This window comes from Canis lupus, chromosome 12 (assembly GCF_003254725.2).
Source record: "Canis lupus dingo isolate Sandy chromosome 12, ASM325472v2, whole genome shotgun sequence".
Taxonomy (NCBI): Eukaryota; Metazoa; Chordata; class Mammalia; order Carnivora; family Canidae; genus Canis; species Canis lupus.
Window position 1 is genome coordinate 43,547,997 of NC_064254.1, and position 27,509 is coordinate 43,575,505.

The 27,509-nt window shown below is 36.7% G+C and overlaps 1 protein-coding gene across 11 annotated transcripts in view; it reads right to left on the reverse strand.

Annotated features, from left to right (window-relative positions):
• The window catches only part of UBE3D (ubiquitin protein ligase E3D), a 209,498-nt gene that overhangs the window by 103,567 nt on the left and 78,422 nt on the right, over positions 1-27,509 (reverse strand). For all 11 annotated transcript variants that reach the window (XR_007401277.1, XR_007401279.1, XR_007401278.1 and 8 more), the window contains one exon: positions 19,749-19,887. Coding sequence is in view for 8 of the 11 variants with exons in the window: in XM_035698084.2 (XP_035553977.2) it covers positions 19,749-19,887 (139 nt within the window). In the remaining 3 variants the exon portion in view is untranslated. The remainder of the gene's footprint in view (positions 1-19,748; positions 19,888-27,509) is intronic.

Genomic DNA, 27,509 nt, shown 5'->3' on the forward strand with positions numbered 1-27,509 from the left:
TTGTTTCATACTGTTTTCAGTTTTTGAGACTAATAATTACATAGCTCCCATTGTTTTCTGCTACCTAGAAAATGTATAGGATATTTTCTGTCTCTCCAGAGGATGGGGAAGGAGCAGGATACAAATTTTTCAATTTAAAAAATGACCAACTTTAAGGGGAAAAGCAGGGCTCTAGCTGACTGTTGCCAAGAATGTGGCAATACGAGAAGAATACATTTAATTTTGTGTATCCAGAGTCAAACTCATGCTATGACTTCTTTTTCACTGACTCTCAACATCTGCCAAGGCACATTTTTTTGTTTGTTTGTTTGTTTGTTTGTTTTGGAGGGAGGGAAGGACACAAACAAAGTGGTTTGTAAAACTGACAGAAAGCACCATACCCACAGTGAGGCTCTCTCCAAGCCCTTGACATTATGAAATCAAAGTAATAATCAACTTTTGACAGATATAAAATAATAAACCCTTGTATATCTAGAGCAAGTTTAGTTTAAATGGATTTTTAAAAGCACCTAAACAGTATGTAGCAAGGTACATTCCAGATACTATTACCGGGTTAAAAAAGAAACAATAGAGTCAAGAAAAACTGAAAATAGAGGGAATGGTTGAGCTAGCTCTATTGTCATTAAACGCAATTTCCTTTCCATTTCACACAACTCTAAAAGTAAAAACAAAGCCACAATCCATTTGCTTCTAGAAACTACTCTGCAATTTGTGACGTGAACTGCTGACAACATATAGCAGACAACTAAAAATCCGAGGATATGTAACTCTATCATGACCTAACATATTTCATTTCCTCACCATGCCACCCAACCCTCCTCAACAAATTTGACTTCAAAGATAGAGAGTAGTGGTAAAATGTAAATACCAATTACATTAATTATAAAAACGTCCACACCTTGCCTTTTTTCTTTACAAAGTGCTGCAACAAGAAGGGTATTCTCCTTCTACAGACATTAAAACCAAGATTAAGTCATAGAAAGCCAATGACAACACTAAAATTCTAAAACACATGAGAAATTGAACTCTAAATTAGCCACAAGGTTAACAGCTAGAAGATTAAGCAGCTGTAGACATTAAAGTAACAGAACAAATAAAAAAGACTTAAGAGCATGCTGATTTCAAGTTCTCAGAAAAAATTCTGAAACTTGGTATCTTGGAAATACGAAATATATATCCATTGAAAGAAAACTCAATAATGGGGATAAATACCAGAATGTGTGAATTGGAAAACTCAGTACTAAGGGATTTATCCTGAATTCAGATACATGTATATATATATATATATATATATATATATATATATATATATATGCATATATATATATATGACAAAGGAGAATAGTTTAAAAGACTCCAATATATGTCTCATAGGAGGTAAAAAGAAAGAAATGGGAAGGGAGGGATAATGGAGATTTACCATACAACTGTTAACAGCTTTCCAGAACTAATTAAAGATAGGAGTCCTCAGATGAAGTGGTCTCAGAGTATTATGAAGAAAAACTTTTTTAAAATCCAAACCTGGACATCACTATAAAACTATAGTACATCTGGCACAAAGATAAAATCTTACAAACTGCTAGGGAAAAAAGGATGGATTATCTTCAGAGGAATGGCAAATAATCTTACAACAGCTGTCTTATCAACAGAAATAGATGGCAGAAGGCAATGAGTGATCTCAAATTAAAAAGAGGTACAGAATTCTATACCTGGCTTAGTCATCATTCAAGATTGTGAACAAAATAAAGACATTTTAGACACAGAAAGATTAGGAGACTGTGCTATTTACAGGCTGTCAGTGAAAGGAATACTAAAGGATATGAAACGCAAGAGGAAAACAAAAAGCATGACAACTGATAAGTATGTATATGATAAACATTAAAATACTTAAAATTAATAACTAATTTATTTGTTTTTAAGCAAAACAAACAGAAATGGTAGACAACAATGGGGAAGATGTGTGATGAAGGGGAAAATGCGCTCAATAGAAAGTTAAGGAACATGCTGGGGAAGACACAGAGTAGGAGGATCCTGAGCTCACCTCATCCCAGAGATACTCGAAGGCAAGCACATCCATTACAACTAACTCTGAAAACAGACTGGCAGAAAAGATCTTCCACACCTAATCACAGAGAGACCACAGAGAAGAGGGCACAAGGGGCAGAGACATAGCCAGGAGCTAAACCTCTGGATGACTACCTAAAATTGGGAGGGACATCACAAACATTGAGAAGTGGGGATCCAGACCCACACTGGGCACCCTACCCTGGAGATTTGCACTGGGAAGATGAGTCCCCTAATATATGGCTTTGAAAATCAGTGGGACTTAACTCCAGGAGAGCTAGTGGGTGTAATGAAATGGAGCCCCACCCTTAGAGAGCCCATGCTAAATAGCTCTGCCTGAGACAGCAGAGAAGCAGCAGTTTTAAAAGTGCCTGAGGTATAGGTGAATGAGATTTACATAATAATCTTACATTCGTGCAGGAGGAGCAGGGATTTATAGGAGATTTTTCTAGGCATGCGCCATTTATCTTGCTCTCCCCCAGCCTACACAGCCAGATGTTTGCAGAAGCCAGTTCTAATACTGCATCTACCTTGTTAGCACCAAATGTCTCACCTGGCATTCCCTAGCAGACTCATCTCCAAAGTGACTTGTGACCTGGGAAGGCAGGGGAGATAACCTCACACATCAGCATGCCCACAGTTCCAACAGCCAGCCAGGCCTCTCAGCTTCCTGTGCAGAAAGTAAGTCCTGTGTTCTGTGCACCTGCATGCAGCTGTAGCAGAGAGGCTAATTGCAGACAGTCAGGCTGAGTGCTGGCCCCACCTACCAATGAGCACTTGCTGTCATAGCCAGGCCTCTCAACAGTGAGGGAATAAACCATGCCTAGTATACCCAGAGCAGGCAAATCAGTTCATTGCAGCCTGTTGGGCTGAAGGCAACCGCAGCTCTGCCACAACAGGAAGGCAGACACATCCCACAAAGGGAATACCACTTGACCACTTGGTTCTGGTGACCAGAGGGCATTGCACTACAGAGCACCAGAGAACCTCTTCTATATGAGGATACTACTTTCAAGATTGGGAGATGTAGCTTACTCATCTAATATACAGAAACAAATGCAGAGTTACACAAAATACGGAGACAGAGGAATATGTTCCAAATGAAAGAACAAAACAAAAAAATCACAGAAAAAGAGCTAAATGAAATGGAGATAAGCAATATGCCTGATAAAGAGTCCAAAGTAATGGAAAAAAAAAAATACTCACTGGGCTTGAAAAAGAATGGATGAACTCAGAACATCAACAAAGAGATAAAAAAAGAAAGAGAGCTGAAGAATACATGAAATGAAAAAATACTCTACGGGGATTCAGCAGCAGATTCAAGATGCAGAAGAATGAATCAATGATCAGAAGATAGGATAATGGAAAGCAACCAAGCTGTATAATAAAAAGAAAAAAAATAATAATAGAGAAGAGGTTAGGGGGAACTTCTTGATGTCATCAAGCATAAAACCATTCACAATATAAAAAATGACTAAAGTCAAAAGTTAGTAGGAGGAAGGAAATAATAAAGATCAGAATGGAAATAAATTTAAGATGAAAATAACAATAGAAAAGATCAATGAAAACAAAAGCTGGTTCTTTGAGAAGATAAACAAAATTGATAAACCTTTACTAGACTCATCAAGAAAAAAGCGAACTCAAAAACATAAAATTAGAAATAAAGGGGTAAAATAACAATTGAAATCACAAAAATACAAAGAATTACAAGAGAATACAATGAAAAATTATATGCCAAGAACCTGAACAACTTAAAAGAAATGTATAAATCTAGAAACATACAACCTTCCAAAGCTGCATCAAGAAGAAACAGAAAATGTGAATACATGGGATGTTTGGGTGGCTCAGTGGTTGAGCATCTGCCTTCAACTCAGGGTGTGATCCTTGAGTCCCTTATTGGGTTCCCTGCATGGAGCCTGCTTCTCCTTCCTCTGCCTATGTCTCTGTCTCTGTCTCTCTCTCTCTCTCTGTGTGTCTCTCATGAATAAATAAAATCCTTTTTTTTTTTTAAAGAAAAGAAAATGTGAATACACAAATTACTAACACCAAAATGGAATTGGTAATTAAAAAAAAAAACAAAAAAACTCCTACCAAACAAAGGTCTAGGACAGATGGCTTCACAGGTGAATTCTACCAAAAATTTGAAGAAGAATTAATATCTAGTCTCAAATTATTCCAAAAAAATAGAAGAGGGAGGAAACTTTTCAAATTCATTCCACAAGGCAAGCACTACACTGATACCAAAACCAGACAATGACTATATAGAAAGAGAACAACAGGCCAATATCCCTCATGAACATAGATGCAAATACCCTCAATAAAATATTAGCAAAGCAAATTCAATATACATTAAAAGGATCATTCACTCAACTAAGTGGGATATATTTCAGGGATGCAAGGTGGTTCAATATTCATAAATCAATGTGATATAATACATTAACAAGAGTAAGGATACAAAACCATTTGATTATCTCAATAGATGCAGAAAAGCATTTGACAAAATACAACATCCTTTCATGATAAAAACACTCAACAAAGTAGGCTTAAAGGGAATATACTTCAACATAAGAAAGGCCATATATGAAAAACTCACAGCTAACAACATACTCAATGGGAAAAAATTGAAGCCTTTTCTCTAAGATCAGGAACAAGACAAGGATGTCCACTCTCACCACTTTTATTCAACATAGTACTGGAAGTCCCAGCCAGAGCAACTGGATAAGAAAAAAAAAGGGGGGGGGGGGAGGCATCCATATTGGTAAGAAAGAAGTAAAACCTTTACTATTTGTAGAATACATGATACTATATAGAGAAAACCCTAAATACTTCACCAAAAAACTACTAGAGCTGATAAATAAATTCAATAAGGTCACACAGTATATAAAATTAATGTACAGAAATCTATTGAACTTATATACACTAATAATGAAGTAGCAAAAGGAGAAATTAAGAAAACAATCCCATCTATAACTGTATCAAAAAGATTAAAATACCTAGGAATAAATTGAACCAAGAAGGTGAAAGACCTATTCTCTGAAAACCAGAAGGCAATATGAAAAAGATTGAAAATGGCAAAAACAAATGGAAAGATATTCCAATGCTCAGGGATTGGAACAATTAATACTATTAAAATGTCCATACTACCGAAACCGATCTAAAGATTCAATGCAACCCCTACCAAAATACTCAGAGTATTTTTCATGGAATTAAAACGAATAACCTAATATTTGCATGGAACCACAAAAGACAGTATTTCACTTGAAATAATCCCCTCTGTTCCATCCATGTTGTTGCAAATAGCAAAATCTTATTCTTCTTTATGGCTAAGTAATATATATAAACCACAGCCTCTTTATCCATTCATCTGTTGGTAAAACCGACTTTTCATCCCTGTAACTTATTTATTTTACAATTAGAAAGTTGTTCCTCTTCATCACTTTCACCTATTTCAAAAACTGACTCCTGGAGTAGTGAAACAGGATAGAAAGCCCAGAAATAACCCTATGCATAAATGGTCAATTAATCTATGACAAAGGTGGCAAAAATATACAGTGAAGAAAACAGTCTTTTCAACAGATGGAGTTGGAAAAAGTGGACAGCTACATGCAAAAGAATGAAACTGGAATAGTTTGACATTTAAAAAATAAATTCAAAATGTATTAAAGACCTGAAACTATAAAACTCCTAAAAGAACACATAGGCATAATCTCTTGGAACATACTCTTAGCAGTGTATTTATGGATATATCTCCCCAGGCAAGAGAAACAAAAGTGGAAAATAAACTACTGAGCCTACATCAGAATCAAAAGCTTTTGCACAGCAAACAAACAAAATAAAAAGGCAACCTGAATGGGAGAAGGTATTTGCAAATATATACCAATAAGGGGTTAATATCCATAATATATAAAAAACTTACAGAATTCAAAAAACCAAACAATCCATTTAAAAGGTGTGCAGAAGATCTGAATACACATTTTTCCAAAGACATACAGATGGCCAATAGGCAAATGAAAAGGTGATCAACATCACTAATCACAAGAAAAATGCATATCAAAACCACAGGACACATCACCTCACACCAGTCAGAATAGCTAATATCAAAAAGACAAGAAATAACAAGTAGTAGCAAGGTTATAGAGAAAAGAGAACCCTTGCGCACTATTGGTGGGAATGTATATTGGTGCAACCAATGTGAAAAACATTATGAAGATTCTTCAAAAAATTAAAAATAGGAATACCATAAGATTCAATAATTCCACTACTAGGTATTTACTGAAAGAAAAAAATACTAATTAGAAAAGACATATACATCCCTATATTTATTATGGTGTTATTTACAATAGCCAAGATGTAAATCAACCCAAGTTACCAACAGATGAAAGGATAAAGAAGCTGTGGTTTATATATATTACTTAGCCATAAAGAAGAATAAGATTTTGCCATTTGCAAGAACATGGATGGAACAGAGGGGATTATTTCAAGTGAAATAAGTTAGAGAAAGATAAATACTGTATGGTTTCACTTACAAGTGGAATCCAAAAAAAACAAAACAAATGAACAAACAAAACACAGACTTTTAAAAGTCAGAGAACAAATTGGTGGTTGCCAGAGGGGAGATGGTTACTGAGGGGAATGGATGAAATAGGTAAAAGTGATGAAGAGGAACAAATTTCTAATTGTAAAATAAATAAGTTACAGGGATGAAAAGTACAGCATAAGGAACAGTCAATAATACTGTAATAACGTTGTATGGTGCCTACACTTAATTGTAATGAGCACTGAGTAATATATATAATTGTTGAATTACTACATTACATACCTGAAGCTAACATAATAGTATTGTTTTTTTATTTTTTCATAATAATATTGTATGTCAACTATACTTCGTATTTTAAAAATAGATAAAATATTAATAAAATTCTTGCCTGCTTGAAAAAGGTAAAGATATTGAACAATTTTGTTTTTGCTAGAAAACTTTCTATTCTATATATTTAAAAATTTTAAGAGCAACCACTAAGAAAAACCTGCACACTATTGCTTCCAAGACAGTAGAGTTTTTAAAAGGATTAAAAATCAAGATAACAGAGAATATGAAATAGAAGAAAAAAAAAGTATGACAACCAAAAAATACATACTTCTCTCAACACACTGATATACAAAGATGGTATACATAATTCCTACTATATTAGAAATCACGATCATGTAAGCAGATTTAACACACCTATTTAAAATAAAAATATCAAGAAGCATATCTTCTATTTGCAGTGCCCTGATTTCTGCTAAAAACATTAGTATATTAGCAAGACTTGCTTGAAAAGTGGCTGACAGGGCAAATGGACAACGTCTCAAATGTTTATTTTCCTTACAAATGGTACCCAAACTGAAGTTAAATGAGAAGGAAAAGGGGGCACCTAGGCCTTAGTGGGTTCATCATCTGCCTTCAGCTCAGGTCATGATCTCCAGGTCCTGGAACTGAGCCCCACATCAGGCTTCCTGCTTAGCGAGGTCTCTGCTTCTCCCTCCCTCCCTCTCTCTCTGCCATTCCCCATCACTCATTCTCTCTCACTCTCTCAAATAAATAAATAAAATCTTTTAAAAAAAAATGAGAAGGAAATAATAATAATTTAAGACCAGATGGAAGAGAGTCAGAAGCATTGGAAGTGTGGACAAATGTGGTTGTTTATAAAGAACTACATACATATAGTTCTAAAGAGACAAGAAAAGGCACCAGCACCTAACATTACTCAGCCTTTTGGGGGGGGGGGGGCAGGGAGGAGCACTGGGAGAGGGAGAGAGAGAATTTAAGTGGGATCCATGCCCAGCACATAGCCCAACATAGCTCAATCTCACAACTCTGAGATCATGACCTCAGCTGAAATCAAGAGTTGGGACACTTAAGCAACTGAGCCACCCAGGCACTCCTCAGATAATTCTTTACTCCAGTTCAGTTTGTTTTCCTTTATTATAGCTTCGGACAATGCACCAGACACTCTTTTGTATGCTACAGATTAATCCAACTTAAATTGTTGAAACCTAACTGGAGATATTAACCCCACAAAGCCCCAGTTGAAGCTACAGATAGACCTTCTGCCATTCCAACATAATCATTCCTCTGCAACCATCATTTCCAGCTTCTAACCTAGTAAGAAGCAACATGTTGCCTCTCTATCTTAAGGGATGTTAGTCTTATATTAGATGCCAGCCTTTCTTCTTCAGGTGAACTTAATTCATAAGTTTTTACAGTACTGTGAATCCTTTAACTACTGAGACTCAGCATCAGTGGATTTCAGAGAAACCTAAGATCCAGGCAGGAAAGTGACTTTACTGGTCACACTGCTGCAGGTGGAACAGCTAAGAACAGAATCAAATCCGGTCTCTCACTTACATGCCAGGGCTTTTCCCCACTGTGTCACTTAAGTGTAGAAGGGCAAGGATGGAAAGGACAATAAAATAACTTCATTTCTCACAGTACCTTTGGCCTGGTTACCCAAAACCTTTCCTGTTCTAAATTTCTTCACTTTGCTGAAGTTATTATTCATTCCTAGGAGGGCTCACAGAGAGGTTCTCAGTGGAGGCTTAGAATAGTGCCACGTTCCAATCCATCATTTCCTTGAATGTTGGCATCAGTCCCAGGCTGTTGTCTCCTTCTTCCAGCCAGCAAAGCTCCTGTAAACAACACAGTGGCTTCCTCCTTGGGAGAAGCAAGTGCAGTCATTTCAATCTTGATGCTACTTTATTTCTAAAAGCAGATATTTATCTTTAAGTCTCCTTTTCAAGGAAGCAAGACTCGGCACCAGGAAGCTACCTGACTGCACCACAGCTGTGCTGAGTGTGTGAGAAAGAACCAAGTCCTTGGGATCCCTGGGTGGCGCAGCGGTTTGGCGTCTGCCTTTGGCCCGGGGCGCGATCCTGGAGGCCGGGGATCGAGTTCTGCGTCGGGCTCCCTGCATGGAGCCTGCTTCTCCCTCTGCCTGGGTCTCTGCCTCTCTCTCTCTCTCTCTCTCTGTGACTATCATGAATAAATAAATAAAATCTTTAAAAAAAAAAAAAAAAGAACCAAGTCCTCTCCTTAATACCTTCAGGCAAGGAGAAAGGTTCACATTTTAGAAAACTTTCTTGGAATAACCATATTTACAAATAAATGCAAACACAAAAGCACTGGAAAATTCCTAAGTCACAAATGTTTCCATGTGTATCAGGATCCAGAGTCAGACTCTGGAGGTGAACCCAAAAGTGGATGGATACTGAGGGAGGGTAGAAGGAAAAGGGAAGCAGAGAAATCAAGGGCTGTCCAGAGGATATCACAGCTTTCTTTTACTTCCTTTTCTCTGACAGCCCATCTGCCAGAGGGCCTTCCCATGAAGGAGTGAGCTGGGTCTCTCAGAAAGAGCTGGAGGCCAGGCAGCACTCCAGTGCCATCATTTTCAACCCTTCTTTGTGGCTTCTAGGAAGGTCTTGTGGCATGGACTTCATTCTTTTGGAGAGAAAAAAAACCAAAAACCAAAAAAAAAAAAAAAAAAAAAAAAAAAAAACTACATAATGTGGATTTACCTATTCTTCAGTTAAACACTTTGAAGATATTCAGGAGAAACTTAGTCCCTTTAAGAAATAAAGTTATATTATTCAGCCTTGGTGAATAAACTACAAACAGCTGGGAACAGACAAAATGCCTCTGTGTGAATCGACTTTAAAAGGAACATTACAATCTAATCCAATCTCCTCAATGTACAGATAAAAAAACTGGGACCCATACAGATTACCTAAGACCAGCATCACAAGCCGAGTTGGTGGCAGATCTAATGACTACACTATACCTTAAGTGTCCAACATCAGGGTGAGCAACTGTCCTACCAGACCAGGCTTGCCATGAGAGAGAGAGAGGACTCCAGAGGTTGTCTATCATTGAGAGGGGGAAGAAACTCAGGCTGGGAGACACTGGTAAGTGTTCATCCTGAATGGCAGCAAGATGACTTACAGAGCTAATATCTGGATTCTACAAAGCATCTGAGTGTACAAGGGAGAGGTCATGGTAGAAGGAAAAAAGGGGAAAGAAAAAATACAAGCTTTGTGACAACGATTCACTACTTCAACAATCAGGGATTGTGTTAAGTGCTGGTTAATAATGAAAAGCAAAGACAAGAGGAAAATAATTATTAACCTACTTGAGCTAGAGATCAGGGTTTCATCATTATTAAGAGATTTTTTCCTTTACATTTACTGGGAGTATATTCTATTATAAGTGTTTTTATACCTTGGTTCTGGAAAACCTTTATTAGAAACACTTTGGAGGATGCCTGGGTGGCTCAGCGGTTGATCATCTGCCTTTGGCTCAGGGCATGATCCTGGAGTCCTGGGATCAGTCCCACATTGGGCTCCCTGCAGGGAGCCTGCTTCTCCCTCTGCCTATGGTCTCTGCCTTCTCTGTGTGTCTCTCATGAATAAATAAATAAAATCTTTTTTTTTTTTTTTTTAAAGAAACACTTCGGATCTTTGTTAGAATGCAGATTCCTGGGCTCTCCTCCAGGGTTACTGGCTCAGAAGCCTGAATTTCAAATACTGACATATAAGAATCAACACTAGTCATAATCCCATCACCAAAGAATTAGATAGACCCTATTTGTCTTCCAGTCCTCCCCACAGCCATTTCAGAGTCAGAAGTGTAGAGATAGTGAGTGCCCTCAAATCACTAAGGTTGCTCAGAGCCTGCCAGGCCTTGCCATCAGGACTTCTCTCCCCACCATGTCAGGAAGGACAGATGGACTGAACTGGGCTAGATCACAGTTGGTTTAATTTTAAGATTCTATCTTTTTGGTCTAAAAGTCCAAATACATATAATTTTGTTAATGAAAACCATACCACATTTTCTGCCATAAGTATGCATTTCCTTTAAAGTCAGGGGAGGAAGAAAGTTAATGTATGAAAAATTAGCAAAACAAGAGATATTATTATTGATTTTCTGGGCCAAAACTCAATTCCTGCTTTTCTCAGTAGGGCCAAAGACAGAGCACCCCTAGCCCAGTCAAGCTCTCCTACCAAGTAGCAGCTCCTCAGGGTACAGGCCAGTGCCATGTATGGCCTGGAACTATCCTGCTCTGTCTACAACCCTAGCTCCTTGGTAAGGATAGAAATTCCTGAGGAGTGGGGCACATGGCAGGGAATGTGGGCAGGGCGAGTGGCCTTTGGCTGGCTCACTCCAAGCTCTCTCTAGAGTAGGGCAGCATGGTAGTCAGGTATGAAAGGAAGCAGAGTGAGCCAGAATCCATACTAGGTAACTGCACTAAACTAAGGATACCTGCTCATTTTCCCAAACCAAGAATGCCCTGTAGGACAAAAAGGGGTGAAGAAGGCAACAGCCTTTTCATCACCAAATTGCCGAGGCAATTCTGAGAAATCTGTTTTGAGGAGATTGAAAATAGAGCAGTAATCACTACCTTTGAGACTGGATTCCCTAAATATAATGAGTAGCACTCAACTCCTGATTATCTCTGCCCACTGAGCACAAAGGAAATCAGGAGGAAAGAAAGAATGCTGACACTTCTCAGGACTTGAGAGTACCAACACTACTGCCCTAATTCTCTGGAATGTGCACAAGGATTACCATAAAAGCTGAGCACAAACTCTAGCAAGTGCCTGCCCATCTTAATGAAGGTATATCCACCGCCTCCTCCGTCTGCAACAGCCCTTGGATATCTGCAATGGTTTACAGCTTTCCATCTTATCCATGCTCACCTAATAACAGGACCTTAATATGGAAGTCTCCATGCAGGAGATGAAGCAAAGGAAAGAGCAGAATACTGCAGTATCTTAATTCCCCTCATTTCCAATGAGGCCAGTTTTATACTAAAATATATTTCTATTTGTGTATATACATTTGCACATGCATTTTCAAAGAACATATAAAAACACTATCAATAATTACCCTATAAAGCCAATATTGGTTATTCCCAGTGATTTCAATTTTTTTACATTTTTCTGTATTTCCCAATTTTTATCATGAAAGTAATCTTTTCATAAACAATTTATAAAATGTTACTTTAAAAGGTATTAATGGTTATTATTTATCCAGAGATGAACATGGTGTGCAATAGACAGATAAGGCCATTTGTGTTGTGCAGTGTCTAAAAGTAGATGGAAGAAATGCTGTGGAGATAGAAACCTCACTTTATCTTCTCTGTAGCCCTTTTGTTGCTACTCATCTGTAAAGTTCCAAGGCCTCTACCTAACGATTTCTTGGAGCCCTTATTGATTATATATATTTTTTAAATTGTTTAAGATTAAACCACAACTTCCTCCAAACTAGTGTACTATCAAAACTTTTTAACTAAGATGCCAACAAATTGCCAAATGATTAAACCAAATTTTCACGTGTTATTTTCCTTCCTTCTTCTCTCATGATGGAGGTTTTAGCAGGCAGTGTAAAAGCAGATGGATGGGAGAATTATTTGTAAAATTATTAATTTCTGAACAATTGAGAAGTTGAATATATCAGTTTTACATCATGGAAATGATGAAACTTAACTATTTATGGACTTCTTAAAGCTAAAAATCAAACTACACACAAGTATCATAAATGAGAATTTTCTTCTTTAACCAGTATACAAGTCTTTTACTAAGACACTTTATCTGCTTCACCCTTCCCCAGCAAACAGTGCATGCTTTCAAATTCATCTGGAGCTAAGAAAATTTCCCTGAACAACCCTAATTATCAGATGATAATAGATAAGCTCCATAAAGCTTTTGTTTCTTCTATCCTAGATATTTTCACTATGTAATTCAATAACACAGCATTATACATAAAACTATAATCAGATGAAGCTCAACTTTTTTGCTAGGATCCATAATGCTTGAGAATGTTACTCACACTGCTCCCATGTTTGAAGGTTGTGGTTCTCTAAAGGATGATATTAATAAAAGAAAAACTGTTGCTGCCAGATGGTAAAAATAATATACTACAAAACCCAGGATTGTGAAAAAGGACCATTTGCCATTTTATTTGATGAAACTGTCATGGGATGAATAATAGAATCAGAAGACCCAGGTAGGCATTAAAAAAAAAAAAGAAAAAGAAAAACACATAGCCCTACATATTAATAGTTACATGAACTTGTCTAGATTACTTACTTTCTGTACTTTAAAATGGGGTTTGTTGTTGTGAGGATTTAAATAAGGACAATGTCTGTGAAAATATGTACAATTGTTGTAGAACACAGCTATCTACCTGAGGGAAACAAAGAAGCTTTAATCTGGGGGCTCTATGTCCTTAGAAGTACCACCTGCATAGCTGGGAAGGCCTGGAGCAGCTGATGGAGCTGGAGTTAATGAGGTTAAGTGTGGAAGAAAACAAAAAAGATTTCCTAGCTTGAGGCAGTGGTACACTCCTTATCTCTCAGTGAGTATAAGTTTCCAGGAAGACTCTTCTTGGGAATTCTCTGTGGGGGTCAAACTGTAAGTTAGGAGAAAGAGAGAGAGAGAGAGAGTTAGGTAGATGGCTCCATCTATTAATGGAGCCCTCTGCCATGTTACCACTAGTTGTTCCACATTTAGAGCTGATGGGACCCAACTGCAGTAGAAATGGAAGCAAGTGCAAACTGGGAAAACAACATTCAGCTGTGGGTCTTTGGGGCCTCTGGCCTGATTAAGTGGTACACCAAGAGTGCCAAAGGCCAGTCTTGTTTCTGATAAGATGTCTGGATTTTATTTTCATTGCAATAAGAAGGTCACGGAAGAATTTTAAGCCAGGAGCAATGAAAGTCCCTCCTTCTTCTTGGGGCACAACAACTATAGCATGTACTTAGCAATGCGTCAGTGATTCTTAACCAGATCCTATATTCTGTTTGTTCATGATCATCTACCGATATTAAGGTATGGTAACAAGTTAAAATTACAAGGTATGGTAACAAGTTAAAATTACAACAAATCCGGGGATCCCTGGGTGGCTCAGCAGTTTAGTGCCTGCCTTTGGTCCAGAGCAATCCTGGAGTCCCGGGATTGAGTCCCGTGTTGGGCTCCTGGCATGGAGTCTGCTTATCCCTCTGCCTGTGTCTCTGTCTCTCTCTCTCTCTGTCGATCATAAAAATAAAAAAAAGAAAAAAAATACAACAAATCCACCAAAAGATATCCCTATTTACCTGGAAGAAATGTTACATTATAATTTAAGAAGTTAGAATTTCATGTATGTTAATAGCTCTAATTAATAAGATAAACCTTTCCTTTTGGGATTTGGCAGTGATAACAGCCCAAGCAGGAGTGCCATTTGAATCCCTGGAAACCTAAAATAACATTTTTACAAAAAAAAGCAGCAGTGTTCACAGTAACTAACTTGGCCTGGAAAATAGAGAATTGGAAATGTAAAGATGGTATCTTTAACAAGTGTCATTCTACTATTTTACAGCTCTTGCCAATACAGCACTTTAAAGGATATGCATTACAGTGAATTTCCAATTGAAAAAGTAAATCCCAAATATGGGCAAAATTAGCAGCCCCACTCCTTGCCATTGTAATAAATGATTAAGTAGGTGTTATAAAGATGAAAAAGCAGAGCATCTCTTTCTAATCCTGACAGACATCCTCCCCTTCTTCACTGATCCTTTATCTTGCAGTGAAGACCTGCATAAGGAAGTTGATTCCTGGTATGTTCCTGATACCTGGTATGTTCCTGATAAGACACTGTTGGTGAACTTGTGCCAAGTTTCTATGAACCTCGGAAACTGGGTGGGTATCTGTGCTCCTGATTAATGCTGTTCAGCAAACAGACCAAAACTACATTAAGTATAATCACTAGCAGGGAGGGATAGTCACAAGAGCTCCTGTGGTTGAGCTGCTCTGAGGCCACTAACTCAACTGGCGGCAGTCAGGGCTTTCATGCCCATGTGCTGAGATGAGCCTGAGTTGAGATCATGAAGACATGATGGCCCCTTCTGTTCTGGGGTCAATATAGGATGGGCCTCCTCTCCTCTCAATTCCTCCACATCCTAAAAGGTAGATTTTCTACCTTTAATCTCTTTCAGACTTGAGACTACTTTGTAATAAAACTATTCTCAATTTACATCACATATGGATGATTATTCTATCTCCCTCATATGCTGCAACATCCTCCAAGTCAGAGTCATCACTCTTGATCCCCATTCACCCATTATATAAACATTTCAAATAGTATATGAGAAAGTAAAATAAAGAGTAAATGTCTTACAGCCTTACTCCCCAAAGATGACCACTATTAAGTTTCTTGCATCTGTCCCCATAAATGTTTGTGGGCATATACAAACTTCTGTGTTATTCAATGTTTGGTCCAATGAACAAAACTTAAAAGAAATATGGATATACAGAATTTTAAGTCATTTCTGGTTTAGAGTAGTATATAATTATAAGTAACTGCAAAGTAAGATGTGTATGGACATTCCAACGTAATACAACCTGCCTCCATCAACCACTCATACGGTCTCCACCTTCCAGGACTTCAGCAAGTATTGCATTTGGGTAGCAGGTGGAATTACCAGAGCACAAGCCTGGTGAGTCCAGCTCTATCTCCAACACATGGTGGGTACTCCCTAGCCAAGTCACTCCACTTCTTTGAATCTCAGTTTCCTCTCCTACAAAAGGAGAAGGTGTTTTCAAAGGTCCCTTTGAGAGTTCAGAATTGAAGCTGATAATCAAGTACTGATAAATAAAACAGGTACACCAAGGCCAAAGTATGAAAATCAAACACAATTATCACAGCTTACCAGGAAAATAAGGATGCAAATTAAACTGGAGCAGTTATTTGAAAAATATTTTCAATTGAGGTATAACTGACATATAACATTATATTAGTTTTAGGTATACAACATAATGACTTTATATTTATATACAGTGAAAAATAATCATCACAGTAAGCCTAGTTAACATCCATCACCATCCAAATTACAAAAATATTTTTTTCTTGTGATGAGAACTTTTAAGATCTAATCTGTTAGCAACTTTCAAATACACAATGTAGTATTATTAACTATAGTCACCATGTTGCACATTATATCACCAGAACTTACTTATTTTATAACTGGAACTTTGTACCTTTTGATTGCCTTTACCCATTTTGTCCTTTCCATACCCATGAACTTGGATTTCTTTGGTTTTGTTTTTTATAATCCACATATAAATGAGATCATACAGTATTTGTCTTTCTCTGTCTGACTTATTTCACTTAGCATAATCTCCTCTAGGTCCATCCAAGTTGTCACACATGGCAAGATTTTATTCTTTTTTATGGTTGAATTATATATATATTATATATATATAATATATATATATATACACACACACACACACACACACCCCCCCACAACTTCTTTATCCATTCATCCATAGATGGACATTTAATTTTCATATCTTGGCTATTGTAAATAATGCTGCAATAGGGGGTGCATATACCTTTTTGAGTTAGTGTTTTCATTTGTTTTGGATAAACACCCAGTCATAGAATTGCTGGATCATATGGTAGTTCTATTTTTAATTTTTTGGCCAACAGGTTTCTGTTTTCCATAGTGGCTGCATGAATATATATTCCTACCAACAGTGCACAAGGGTTCCTTTTCTCCACATCCTTGCCAATGCTTGTTCTTTCCTATTTTTTGATGACAGCATCCTAACAGATGTGAGATGATAGCTCACTGTGGTTCTAACTTACATTTCTCTGATGACCAGTGCTGTAGAACATCTTTTTCATATGGCTGTTGGCCATCTGTATGACTTAGTTGGAAAAATGTCTGTTCAGATCTTTTGCCCATTTCTTAATTGAAATGTTTGGGTTTTTTGCTACTGAGTCATATTAGTTCTTTATATATTTTGATAATTAACCCCTTACAAGATCTATGATTTGCAAATATTTTCTCCCACTCAGTAGGTTGCCATTTCATTTTGTTGATAACTTCCTTTACTGTGCAGAAGCTTTTCAGTTTGATGTAGTACTTTATTTTTGCTTTTAGTGTCAGATTAAAAAAACCATCAAGACCATTGTCAAGGAACTTACCTCCTATGTTTTTTTGTAGGAGTTTTATGGTTTCAGGTCTTACATTCAAGTCTTTAATCCATTTTGAGTTATTAGTTTTTTGAGATGGAAATTTCAATTTCATTATTTTGCCTGTGGCTGTCCAGTTTTCCCAACACCATTCATTGAAGAGAATGTCCTTTCCTCCACTGTATATTCTTGGCTCCTCTGTCATAAATTAATTGACCACATATACATGGGTTTTTTTCTGGGCTCTCTATTCTGTTCCACTGATCCATGTGTCTGTTTTTATGCCAATACCATGATTACTATAGCTTTGTAATATAGTTTGAACTCAGGAAGCATAATACTTCCAGCTTTGTTCTTCTTTGTCCAGATTGCTTTGGCTATTTGGGATCTTTTATGGTTCCACACAAATTTAAGAATTCTTTGTCTAGTTCTGTGAAAAATGCTATTGGAATTTTGACAAGGATTACACTGGATCTCTAGATTGTACTGGGTGGTATGGATAGTTTAACAATATCAATTCTTCTAATCCACGAGCACAAAATATCCACCCATTTATTTGTGTCTTTTTCAATTAGTTTCATCAATGTCTTACAGCTTTCACTGTGCAGGTCTTTTACTTCAATTACATTTATTCTTAGGTATTTTATTCTTTTTTGATACAACTGGAAATGGGATTTTCTTAATCTATCTTTCTTTCTTTCTTTCTTTCTTTCTTTCTTTCTTTCTTTCTTTCTTTCTCCTTTCTTTCTTTCTTTCTTTCTTTCTTTCTTTCTTTCTTTCTTTCTTTCTTTCTTTCTTTTTCTTTCTTCTTTCTTTCTTTCTTTCTTTCTTTCTTTCTTTCTTTCTTTCTCTCTCTCTCTCTCTCTCTCTTTCTCTCTCTCTCTCTTTCTTTCTTTCGATTTATTTGACAGAGAGAAAGAGTGCACACACACCAGGGGGAGCGGCAGAAGGAGAAGGAGAAACTGGCTCTCTGCTGAGCAGGGAAGCCAATGTGGAGCTCGACCCTAGGACTCCGAGGATTGTGACCTGAGCCAAAGGCAGATGCTCAACCCACTGAGCCACCCAGGCACCCCTTAATTTCTCTTTCTTAGAATATAGAAACAACAGATTTTTGTATATTGATTTTGTATCCTGCTACTTTATTTCTTTCATGAGTTCTATCAGTTTTTTGGTAGAGACTTGGTTTTTCTCTATATAATACATAATCTACAAATAGTTTTACTTCTTTCCTTTTTTAATTTAGATCCTTTATTTCTTTCTCTTCCTAACTGCTTGGCTAGGACTTCCAATACTTTGTTAAATAAAAGTGGTGAGAATGACTACCCCTGCTTTGTTTTTGATCTTATGATGAAGTATGATGTTACTTATGGGCTTGTCATATTATGGCCTTGATTACGTTGAGGTTCCTTCTATACTCACTTTGTTGAGAGTTTTTATCATAAGTGGATGTTGAATTTTGTCAAGTGTTTTTTCTAAAGCTATTTAGATGGTCATATAGTTTTTATCCTTTGTTTTGTTAATGTGGCATATTACACTGATTGATTTGCAGATGTTGAACCATCTTTGCATCTCTGGAATAAATGCCACCTGGTCATGGTGTATGATCCTTTTAATGTATGTTGAATTCGGTTTGCTAAGATTTTGCTCAGCATTTTTGCATCTATGTTCATCAGGAATATTGGCCTTTAATTTTCTTTTCTAGTGGCATTTTATTTGGTCTTGATATCAGGGTAATGCTGGCTGCATAAAATGAGATTGGAAGCATTCCCTTGGAGCAATTTTTTAAAACAATTTCCTGATCTATAATTCATAGGGAATCCACTTCTTGTTTTACCAGAGGTATATCAAGCAATATACACTGATCCTGAAGTTATCTTAGGATATAGCCACAATCCTTCAGAAGTAGAGCCAACCCATGTTTACTCATTTCTCAGCAATGCATGTGACCTTCTCATCAGCCTCAGAGAGCTTGTGAGTATTTTTCCATTGTCAAGAGTCATATATAAGTTCAATGTTAAATTCAGTAGCTACAGGGCCACAATTTAAGCAACTAGTTAACATCATAATTCCTATTTGCTACCCAGTGACAATTAGCTGCCTACCAGGGAGGAGGTTCCTGTTGATCAGACCACATATGCTGTTCTGTCCTGTTTGTTCTGTTTTGACAGGGTCCTTTACTAGGAGCATAGATAAATATCCGGAGGAGTGTCAAAGTGATGAGGGAGGGACTTGAGAGAAAGGGAAAAGGTGCTGGAAGCAGGTAGGGTACCATCAGTGTTAAACATCTATTGGGCGATTTGACTGCAAGCCAACAGCAGCAAAGCTACTAATAATGGTTGAAAACCTTTGTTCTAGGGCAAAGCTAGGCAAAGGAAAGTGGCATTCACAGTGTCCTTGTCAGGTGTTTTTGCCATTTCTCTCAGAGGCAGGAGAGCTGGAGGTTAACAGAACAAACTCTGGAGTTAGAAAGATACGGGTGCTGCCACTATTAGACTATTACCTAATCAATTCTGACCCTCTATTGTTTATTTATCTCAAAGAGACAGACAAGGCAATACATGCATTGTGCTTATTATTATTATCATCTGGAACTGTGGATTCTGTGGGTTATCTCCCACTAAACACAAGAACCTTAAAAAACAATTACAAACAAAACTGAAAAATTATCCCCTGGTAAAGGAGCTGTTCTTACCTGAAAGGAATTCATATAGCGAAGGGATGGAGGCAGTGTGGCATTATTCCTTGATAAAATCAGCAGCAGCTCTAAGCAGGTTGCAGAGGGCAGGGTTAGAGAGTGGATGCTGATGTCACTTTCCCAAGCACTGGAAAGCCTGAAACATAATGATGTGGATAGTTTCATAATTGTGGGGTACTTGGGTTGCTCAGTCAATTAAGCATCCGATTCTTGATTTCAGCTCAGGACATGATCTCAGGATGGTGAGATCCAGCCCTGTGTTGGGTTCCAGGCCTGGCATGATTCTTTCTTTCTCTCTCTCTCTCTCACTTCCTGTGCCTCTGCCCCTCTCCCACCCGCTCCGTACTCTCTCTCTTAAAAAAATAATAATTTTATAATTGTATCTGTTCATAATTGTTTCAAAAATCTGATGGAGAAGAAGACTTTCAACTGTGAAAGGGAAAAACAATGCACAAAAATAGAAATAAAATGGTTATACTAAAATTTCACAGAGTAAATGTCTAAGACATTTTTATAGTGTTTTTGATATGAAACAGATTAGGCAATTTTTTCAGGTCAACATCTCATGTTCAAAGTTTAAGAGTCACATGAAATGCAATCTTATTTGTGAGGGACATATGTGGGGTGGGGAATGGATGATATAGCTAACAGATTGAATGCTTCCTATATTCTATTCCCTCTTCTATATGTAACATCGTGTTCACCCCTCAGATACCAATGAAATGGAACTGTTGCTGTCTTCTTTCTACAGATGTGGAGATTGTTTTTGAGCTGGATATGCCCTATGAAATATCTAGTTCGTTGATTTTCAAACCTTTAAAAAGTAATGGAATCCTTTTATCAAGAAATCTTGTGAAAGCTCCATTTGTAATACAAATAAAAGCAAAGCTGCTCTGTTGGAAGGGCAAAGGTTGGCAGGAGGCTCTCTTCATCTTTCAAAGTAGCCTATGAAGCATCTCTGCTACATCCTGTTGAACCTACTTGAAAATTCTTTCCATTCAAGAAATGAAGAAACTGAAGGATAGAAAAGTAGAGAGACTTCTCTGGGATGAGGTATGTGTTTAGAAAATGTTTATAGCAGCAATGGCCACGATAGCCAAACTGTGGAAGGAGCCTCGGTGTCCAACGAAAGATGAATGGATAAAGAAGATGTGGTTTATGTATACAATGGAATATTACTCAGCTATTAGAAATGACAAATACCCACCATTTGCTTCAATGTGGATGGAACTGGAGGGTATTATGCTGAGTGAGGTAAGTCAGTCGGAGAAGGACAAACATTATATGTTCTCATTCATTTGGGGAATATAAATAATAGTGAAAGGGAATATAAGGGAAGGGAGAAGAAATGTGTGGGAAATATCAGAAAGGGAGACAGAACGTAAAGACTGCTAACTGGGAAACGAACTAGGGGTGGTAGAGGGGAGGAGGGCGGGGGGTGGGAGTGAATGGGTGACGGGCACTGGGGGTTATTCTGTATGTTAGTAAATTGAACACCAATAAAAAATAAATTAAAAAAAAAAGAAAATGATATGGCTGGATCTAGAATCCTGGTTTCTGGACTTCCCTTCTAATGTTTAATGTAAAGGGGAAAATCAGAAAATCATTATGGAAAAAACAATGTAATAAGAATAGGTTATATCTTATGCTATCAATTCTTCTATTTACCTATTTCCTACCTGTGTCTGTATCAAAGTATCTCTTATCACTGTCCTAATTCTTAAAGAGAAATTATATATATGTAGATGTACGCCACTTATGTAAACTTCTTTCTGTGAAGCTACCTAAAAAATTCTGGAATGTCAGAGAGCATCAGGGGCTGAAGGCGTAATGGATTTTAACACTTATATGAGTCACAGGAGATGGTTTAGCTGTGTCAGCAGTCAGATTACTTGTGCCAATACATTTTTGATGTGGGGTGGGGAATTAACTCTTCTTTGCAGCATTTGCCAATTAGTTGGACTGGAATAGGACACTGCCCACTTTCCCAAAAAATGGTCTGTTTTCAGCAACAGCACATTTGAATGTCTTCTCCATGTTTTAATGTCTTCTCTATTTTATATTGATTGCTATGTTATTCTTTCTCCTTTTATTAATTATACAACATTTTCAACATTTTTCTAGGATGGAAATAAAAATCTTGCTGTCTTTGGTAAAAGTCAAATGTAGTACTAGTACAGTGGCTCTAAGCTCAGTCTCCCTACCCCCTTCCTTATGCTCTCTACAAACCATGTAATTACTTGTATTACATTAAACACACAGTGTCTTGCTCATACAGTTTTCTGGGCCTGGAAGGCTATTAAGCTACCTGGTGAACTTCTGTTTATCCTGCAAGACCCACATATGTATCATTTCCTTGGAGACTCTTCTTGTTTCCTTTTTAAGAATTAACTCCTTGCCTAATACCATACTTGTATTCATTATAACACTTACCACCACCTTACTTGTATTCTTATTGGATTGTGTGACTCACCCTAGATCAGACATAAGGAACCATAACCCGTGGATTTCTCTAACTTCGCTGCCCAGTGTGGAAATAAAGGTTAGATTAGTTGTTTTTCCTTGGGCACACCCAGGTATTAACCTTTTACTGGCTATAAGAAAAACATTTCACTGACATTTATTTGTATGCCCAATAATTTATTTTCCAAGTGTTATTTTTATAATCAGAAACAATTTAATGTCATGATGTCAATGGGATTTCTGTGTCACACAAAGGAATGTTTAACTGCTGCTCAAAGGTGCCAACATGCTGCTAAGTGGGTATGGTGTGATCCAGCAAAAAAAAAATACTCAAGTAGAAATTAAAATACATTAGTATTCCTTGTCACAGACCAGTGAATGAGCTTAGACAAACACTCTTGGACAAGTCTGGTTTCCTCATGAGATCCTGGAATCCATACACAATCTATACAATGTATTAATCCACCAAAATTTACACAAAAGAACATTCATCACACTAATGATATCCATAGTCACAAAAAAGATGCACTTAGTTATATATGTGAGTTATTCAGGTCTCCGTGTAATTACAAATATTCTCATGGTATGTGGATTCAACCTGGGCATTTAAAATCTAATCTTTCAAGTATCCTGTGATTTAACAAATTCTTATCCCTATTAAAGCTCATGAAGTTGAAGAGTGTTGTCCTGATCACATCGTAAGTGATGGAAAAGAAACTCAAGTATGATCCTCTCCATCTAAATTTCATTCCCTTTTATATCTTATAAATGCTTGGTATTTCTGAACAAATTCTATCCAAAAAAGCGAAAGGGTAAATGATGGAGTAAATTTTAGATATCTTAGAACATTTCTTTTCTTAATAATTTGAACCCCTTATTTTTGAAATTAAACAACCCAGCTAGACCTAGGATGCCTCAAATTCCTAATATTTATCCTTTCATTTATCCTAATATTTATTCATTTACTCTTTCTTTTCCCACAATATATATTCATTAGCTCCAGGATTTACCTTTTTATTGTTAAGTTTTATAAACATTCTTTATAATCTTAACCACATATTATTTTAATCACATGAAACATCCATATATGAGGACAAAGAAAGTAATACATGAAAAGTGATTAACAGTTGTTTTGGAAAGTTAGAACTACGGGTAACTTTTCCCCAAAACTTCAGTCAATGTTTTTACATTGTGTGTGTGTGTGTGTGTGTGTGTGTGTGTGTTTTGTCTTGGTTCGTTTTGACTTAGGAAGAAAGAAAAAACGAAAGCAAGAAGATGGAGAAATGGTCTGGCATACTTAAAATTCAGGTTACCGTAAAACAACCAGCAAACTCATTATGACAATTTAAGGCATGTATTAATTAAGCCAGAAGTGATCCTTGAGACGATCTACTCATAGCTCAAATATCAATACAAATTTATGTTAATGACATAAATATTTTAAGAAACACAGGATTATAATAATCCAGAATTTAGATTTGTGGTATTTCCTGCAAAAACATCCTAGACTGTTAGACCTAAATCAGTAAACTTCCACTATAAAACTGACAAGAAAGATAATTCAAAGTGAATAACAAACTTAACATTAACTGAAATTTATTTTGGTGATTTTAAAGTAGTGGGAGAGGAGAAGCTTTCCTAAGAGACCAGAGCTATCAGCCAGGTGACCTTAGTCAGAGACCAAAATGCAAGCAGAGGACACACTATCCTTATTTCTGAACTTTCGCCTTGACAAAATTCCCTAGAGAAGAAACTATGGCCTATTTTTAAGGAGGCAATGAGAAAGGGGCAAAAAGCCACTTTCCATCATTTCTAACAAAAATAGTGAAATTGAGAGTGAATCAACCCCCAATATATATCAGAAGAAGAACTTGAGAAAATGGAAAGGTGATACAGTCTACTAAAAACCAGGGGTTGTTTAATGTAATAGATGAAAATGACAGAGATGATAAAACTCAACAAAAATTAATATATTTCAAATGATTCCAACATAATATATGGAGAAAAAAAATAATATGGTATAGGGGAACTCAAGATGAAAATATTTAACTTAAATTTCATGTTTCTCACGTATTAGCAGTTTATTTGGACTCTCCAGTCTTAGAAGGATGTAAGAAAGCAAATAGCCTATTAATGATAAAATATAATACTGTTTATATCTGTATATTTTTAAATTTCAATTTCAAAGCTATAACAACGATAAAGCTCAATTTAAGCTCTCAAAATACCAAAACAAGCATATGACCACAACTCAGTGCTAGAATCATTATAATTATTTAACACATTATTTAGAGAAGGAATCAAAATTTTAAAAATTTTTAAAAATTCTTATACTGTCAAGAACACAAAATTCAGAAACAACCAAATATACTGTTTATCTGTTATGATAATATTCACTCCAGGATATTTAACATTTCAAAAGAACTAATTCATAAAAATAGAATCTAAAAAGTGCTTAAACCAACTGCTCCTTATAAATTTTAAAATAAGGTTCAATAAGTTATGAACAGCACTTCTTTGAAATTACAGTATTTTCTTTAAAAAATTACAGAAAAAAAATTGAATTTTTTTATGTCACAAATGTCAAAGCTGTCCTTCAGTTTGCTTTAAACTAAAGGGCTCTTGAGAGGAAAAAATTAGATACACAATTCCTAAAAGCTATGCCTTTTAAACTCTGTCCACAAAACATATAAAATGTCAAGGCAATCTCTCTCTCTCCCACATATCAGAGAGCATGGAGGAAATGGTTCTGCTTTGAATAAGATATCAACGAGGCAATCTCAAAATTAAGTGTTCTTATTCTCTGCCAAAAAACAATAAAAGATTTTGTTTTTTATTAATGGCTATATCATTACAGGATACCACTTGTTGAAAACTTAGGGATTAGATTGGTAACTATTTATTTATTTATTTTTGTTTCCAAGTATTTTGCAATTTATAAATACTGGTTTTATTTTATTAAAAATAATTTTTTGTATAGTTGACACACATAAAATGTTTCCAGTGTACAACATAGTGATTTTCTTAGATGTTCTGGAAAAAAATTTTATTAAAGATTTTATTTATTTATTTGTGAGAGACAGAGAGAGAGAGAGGCAGAGATACAGGCAGAGAGAGAAGCAGGCTCCATGCAGGGAGCCTGATGCACGACTCGATCCCAGAACTCCAGAATCACTCTCTGAGCCGAAGGCAGATGCTCAACCACTGAGCCACCCATGTGTCCCTAGAAAGATTTTTTAATCAATTAATCTTTTACATTTATGCCTTTAATACACTTTGAATTTTTTTTTTTTAAAGATTCTATTTATTTATTCATGAGAGACACACAGAGAGAGGCAGAGACATAGGCAGAGAGAGAAGCAAGCTAGCTGAGAGGAGCCTGATACGGGACCCTAGGATAAAGACCTGAGCCAAAGGCAGACACTCAACCACTGCGCCACCCAGTGCTCCTACACTTTGAATTTAATTTCAAATATGGTATAAGATTGTTTTTTTAATTTATTTATACATTTATTAAATATACCTTTCTATATTTGAAATTTTTTGCAAGAAAAAGTTTAAAAAATCTGAAGGAATAGCTGGCCTTTTTTGATAGACTTCTAACTATGGTAATAATATTGTGAAGTTTCTGGCAGCCATGTTCAAAGAGGTGTATCTCCTTTAATGAAAGTGTTACCATTGCACAGCCATTAAAAAAAAAATGGGGCAGCCCAGCGGTTTAGCGCTGCCTGCAGCCCAGGGCATGATCCTGGAGTCCTGGGATCGAGTCCCGTGTTGGGCTCCCTGCATGGAGCCCGCTTCTCCATCTGCCTCTCTCTCTGCCTCAGGCTCCTCTCAGCGAGCTTGCTTCTCTCTCTGCCTATGTCTCTGCCTCTCTCTGTGTGTCTCTCATGAATAAATAAATAGAATCTTTAAAAAAATAAATAAATTCAAAGTGTATTAAAGGCATAAATGTAAAAGATTGATTAAAAAATCTTTCTAGGGACACATGGGTGGCTCAGTGGTTGAGCATCTGCCTTCGGCTCAGAGAGTGATTCCGGAGTTCTGGGATCGAGTCCTGCATCAGGCTCCCTGCATGGAGCCTGCTTCTCTCTCTGCCTGTGTCTCTGCCTCTCTCTCTCTCTGTCTCTCACAAACAAATAAATAAAATCTTTAAAAAAAATTTTTTCCAGAACATCTAAAAAAATTACAACAAACCTATATATATAAGGCTTTTATATTTTTTAAAAATTGTATTGTTAAGAAATAAAAAATCTTTAAAAACCATAGGCAGAGGAAAGGAAATTCTATGATAAAAAGAACTCCCATATTCTCCTATATATATTTATAAAAGGAAGACAGCACAAATTCATTTTTCGGTAGTGAATTTTAAGTTTCAAATAGTGAATTTTAAACCATTTGAAGATCAGAGGTCTCTATGGGATATGGTTAAAACTATAGATTCTCCCCCCACAACAGTGCTTATTTTAAAAAAAAAGATTTATTTACTTATTCTGATAGAGAGAGAGAGAGGGAGAAAGAGGGCGAGAGTAAAACACAAGCAGGGGGATCAACAGAGGGAGAGGGAGAAGCAGTTTCCTTACTGAACAGGGGACCCAAAGCAAGCCAGATCTCAAGACCCCAGGATCACAACCTAAGTCAAAGGCAGATGCTTAGTCGACTGTGCCACCCAGATGCCCTGTCAACAGCGCTCATTCATACAAAAAAATTTTTGTACATAAACCTGAATATTTCCCAGACCACCTAATTCCCCAAGCCTAATCATGTCCTCCTTTCATATTTATGGAATTTATCGAATATATGCCTTTTCTTGTCTGGCTTCTTTTACTTAGCATAATGTTTTCAAGATACACAGATCTCAGAGTAAGATCCCTTCCTTTTAGATTAAAATATGACTTCTAATTTACCACTTTCTATAAAATATTAAAAACAGTTCCATCTTTATATCATAATACCTGTGTTAGCATATTAATAAGTGTAACCACTTATGAAAAGCTTTCAAAGAGTTTTTGAAGAGGTTTCTTAGCTCACATTTTTACCTCATTCCATTACCAGAGAATATCAATTGAAGGGAAGGCTGAGAAATGCACTTCCAACCCGTTAATCACTTTACTGAGTAACTGGAAATCAACGTATGAGGGCTGGGATATAATAAATCAGTTCCACTCTAATAACATTCTCTGAAGTCAACCTCACACTGGCAACCACTGGGTTCCCTGTCCCATCAGGGAGCCAATGTCAGCTAACACTTTCATTAATCAACACTGCCCAGTCTGCCCCACAGTTCAAGTCCTT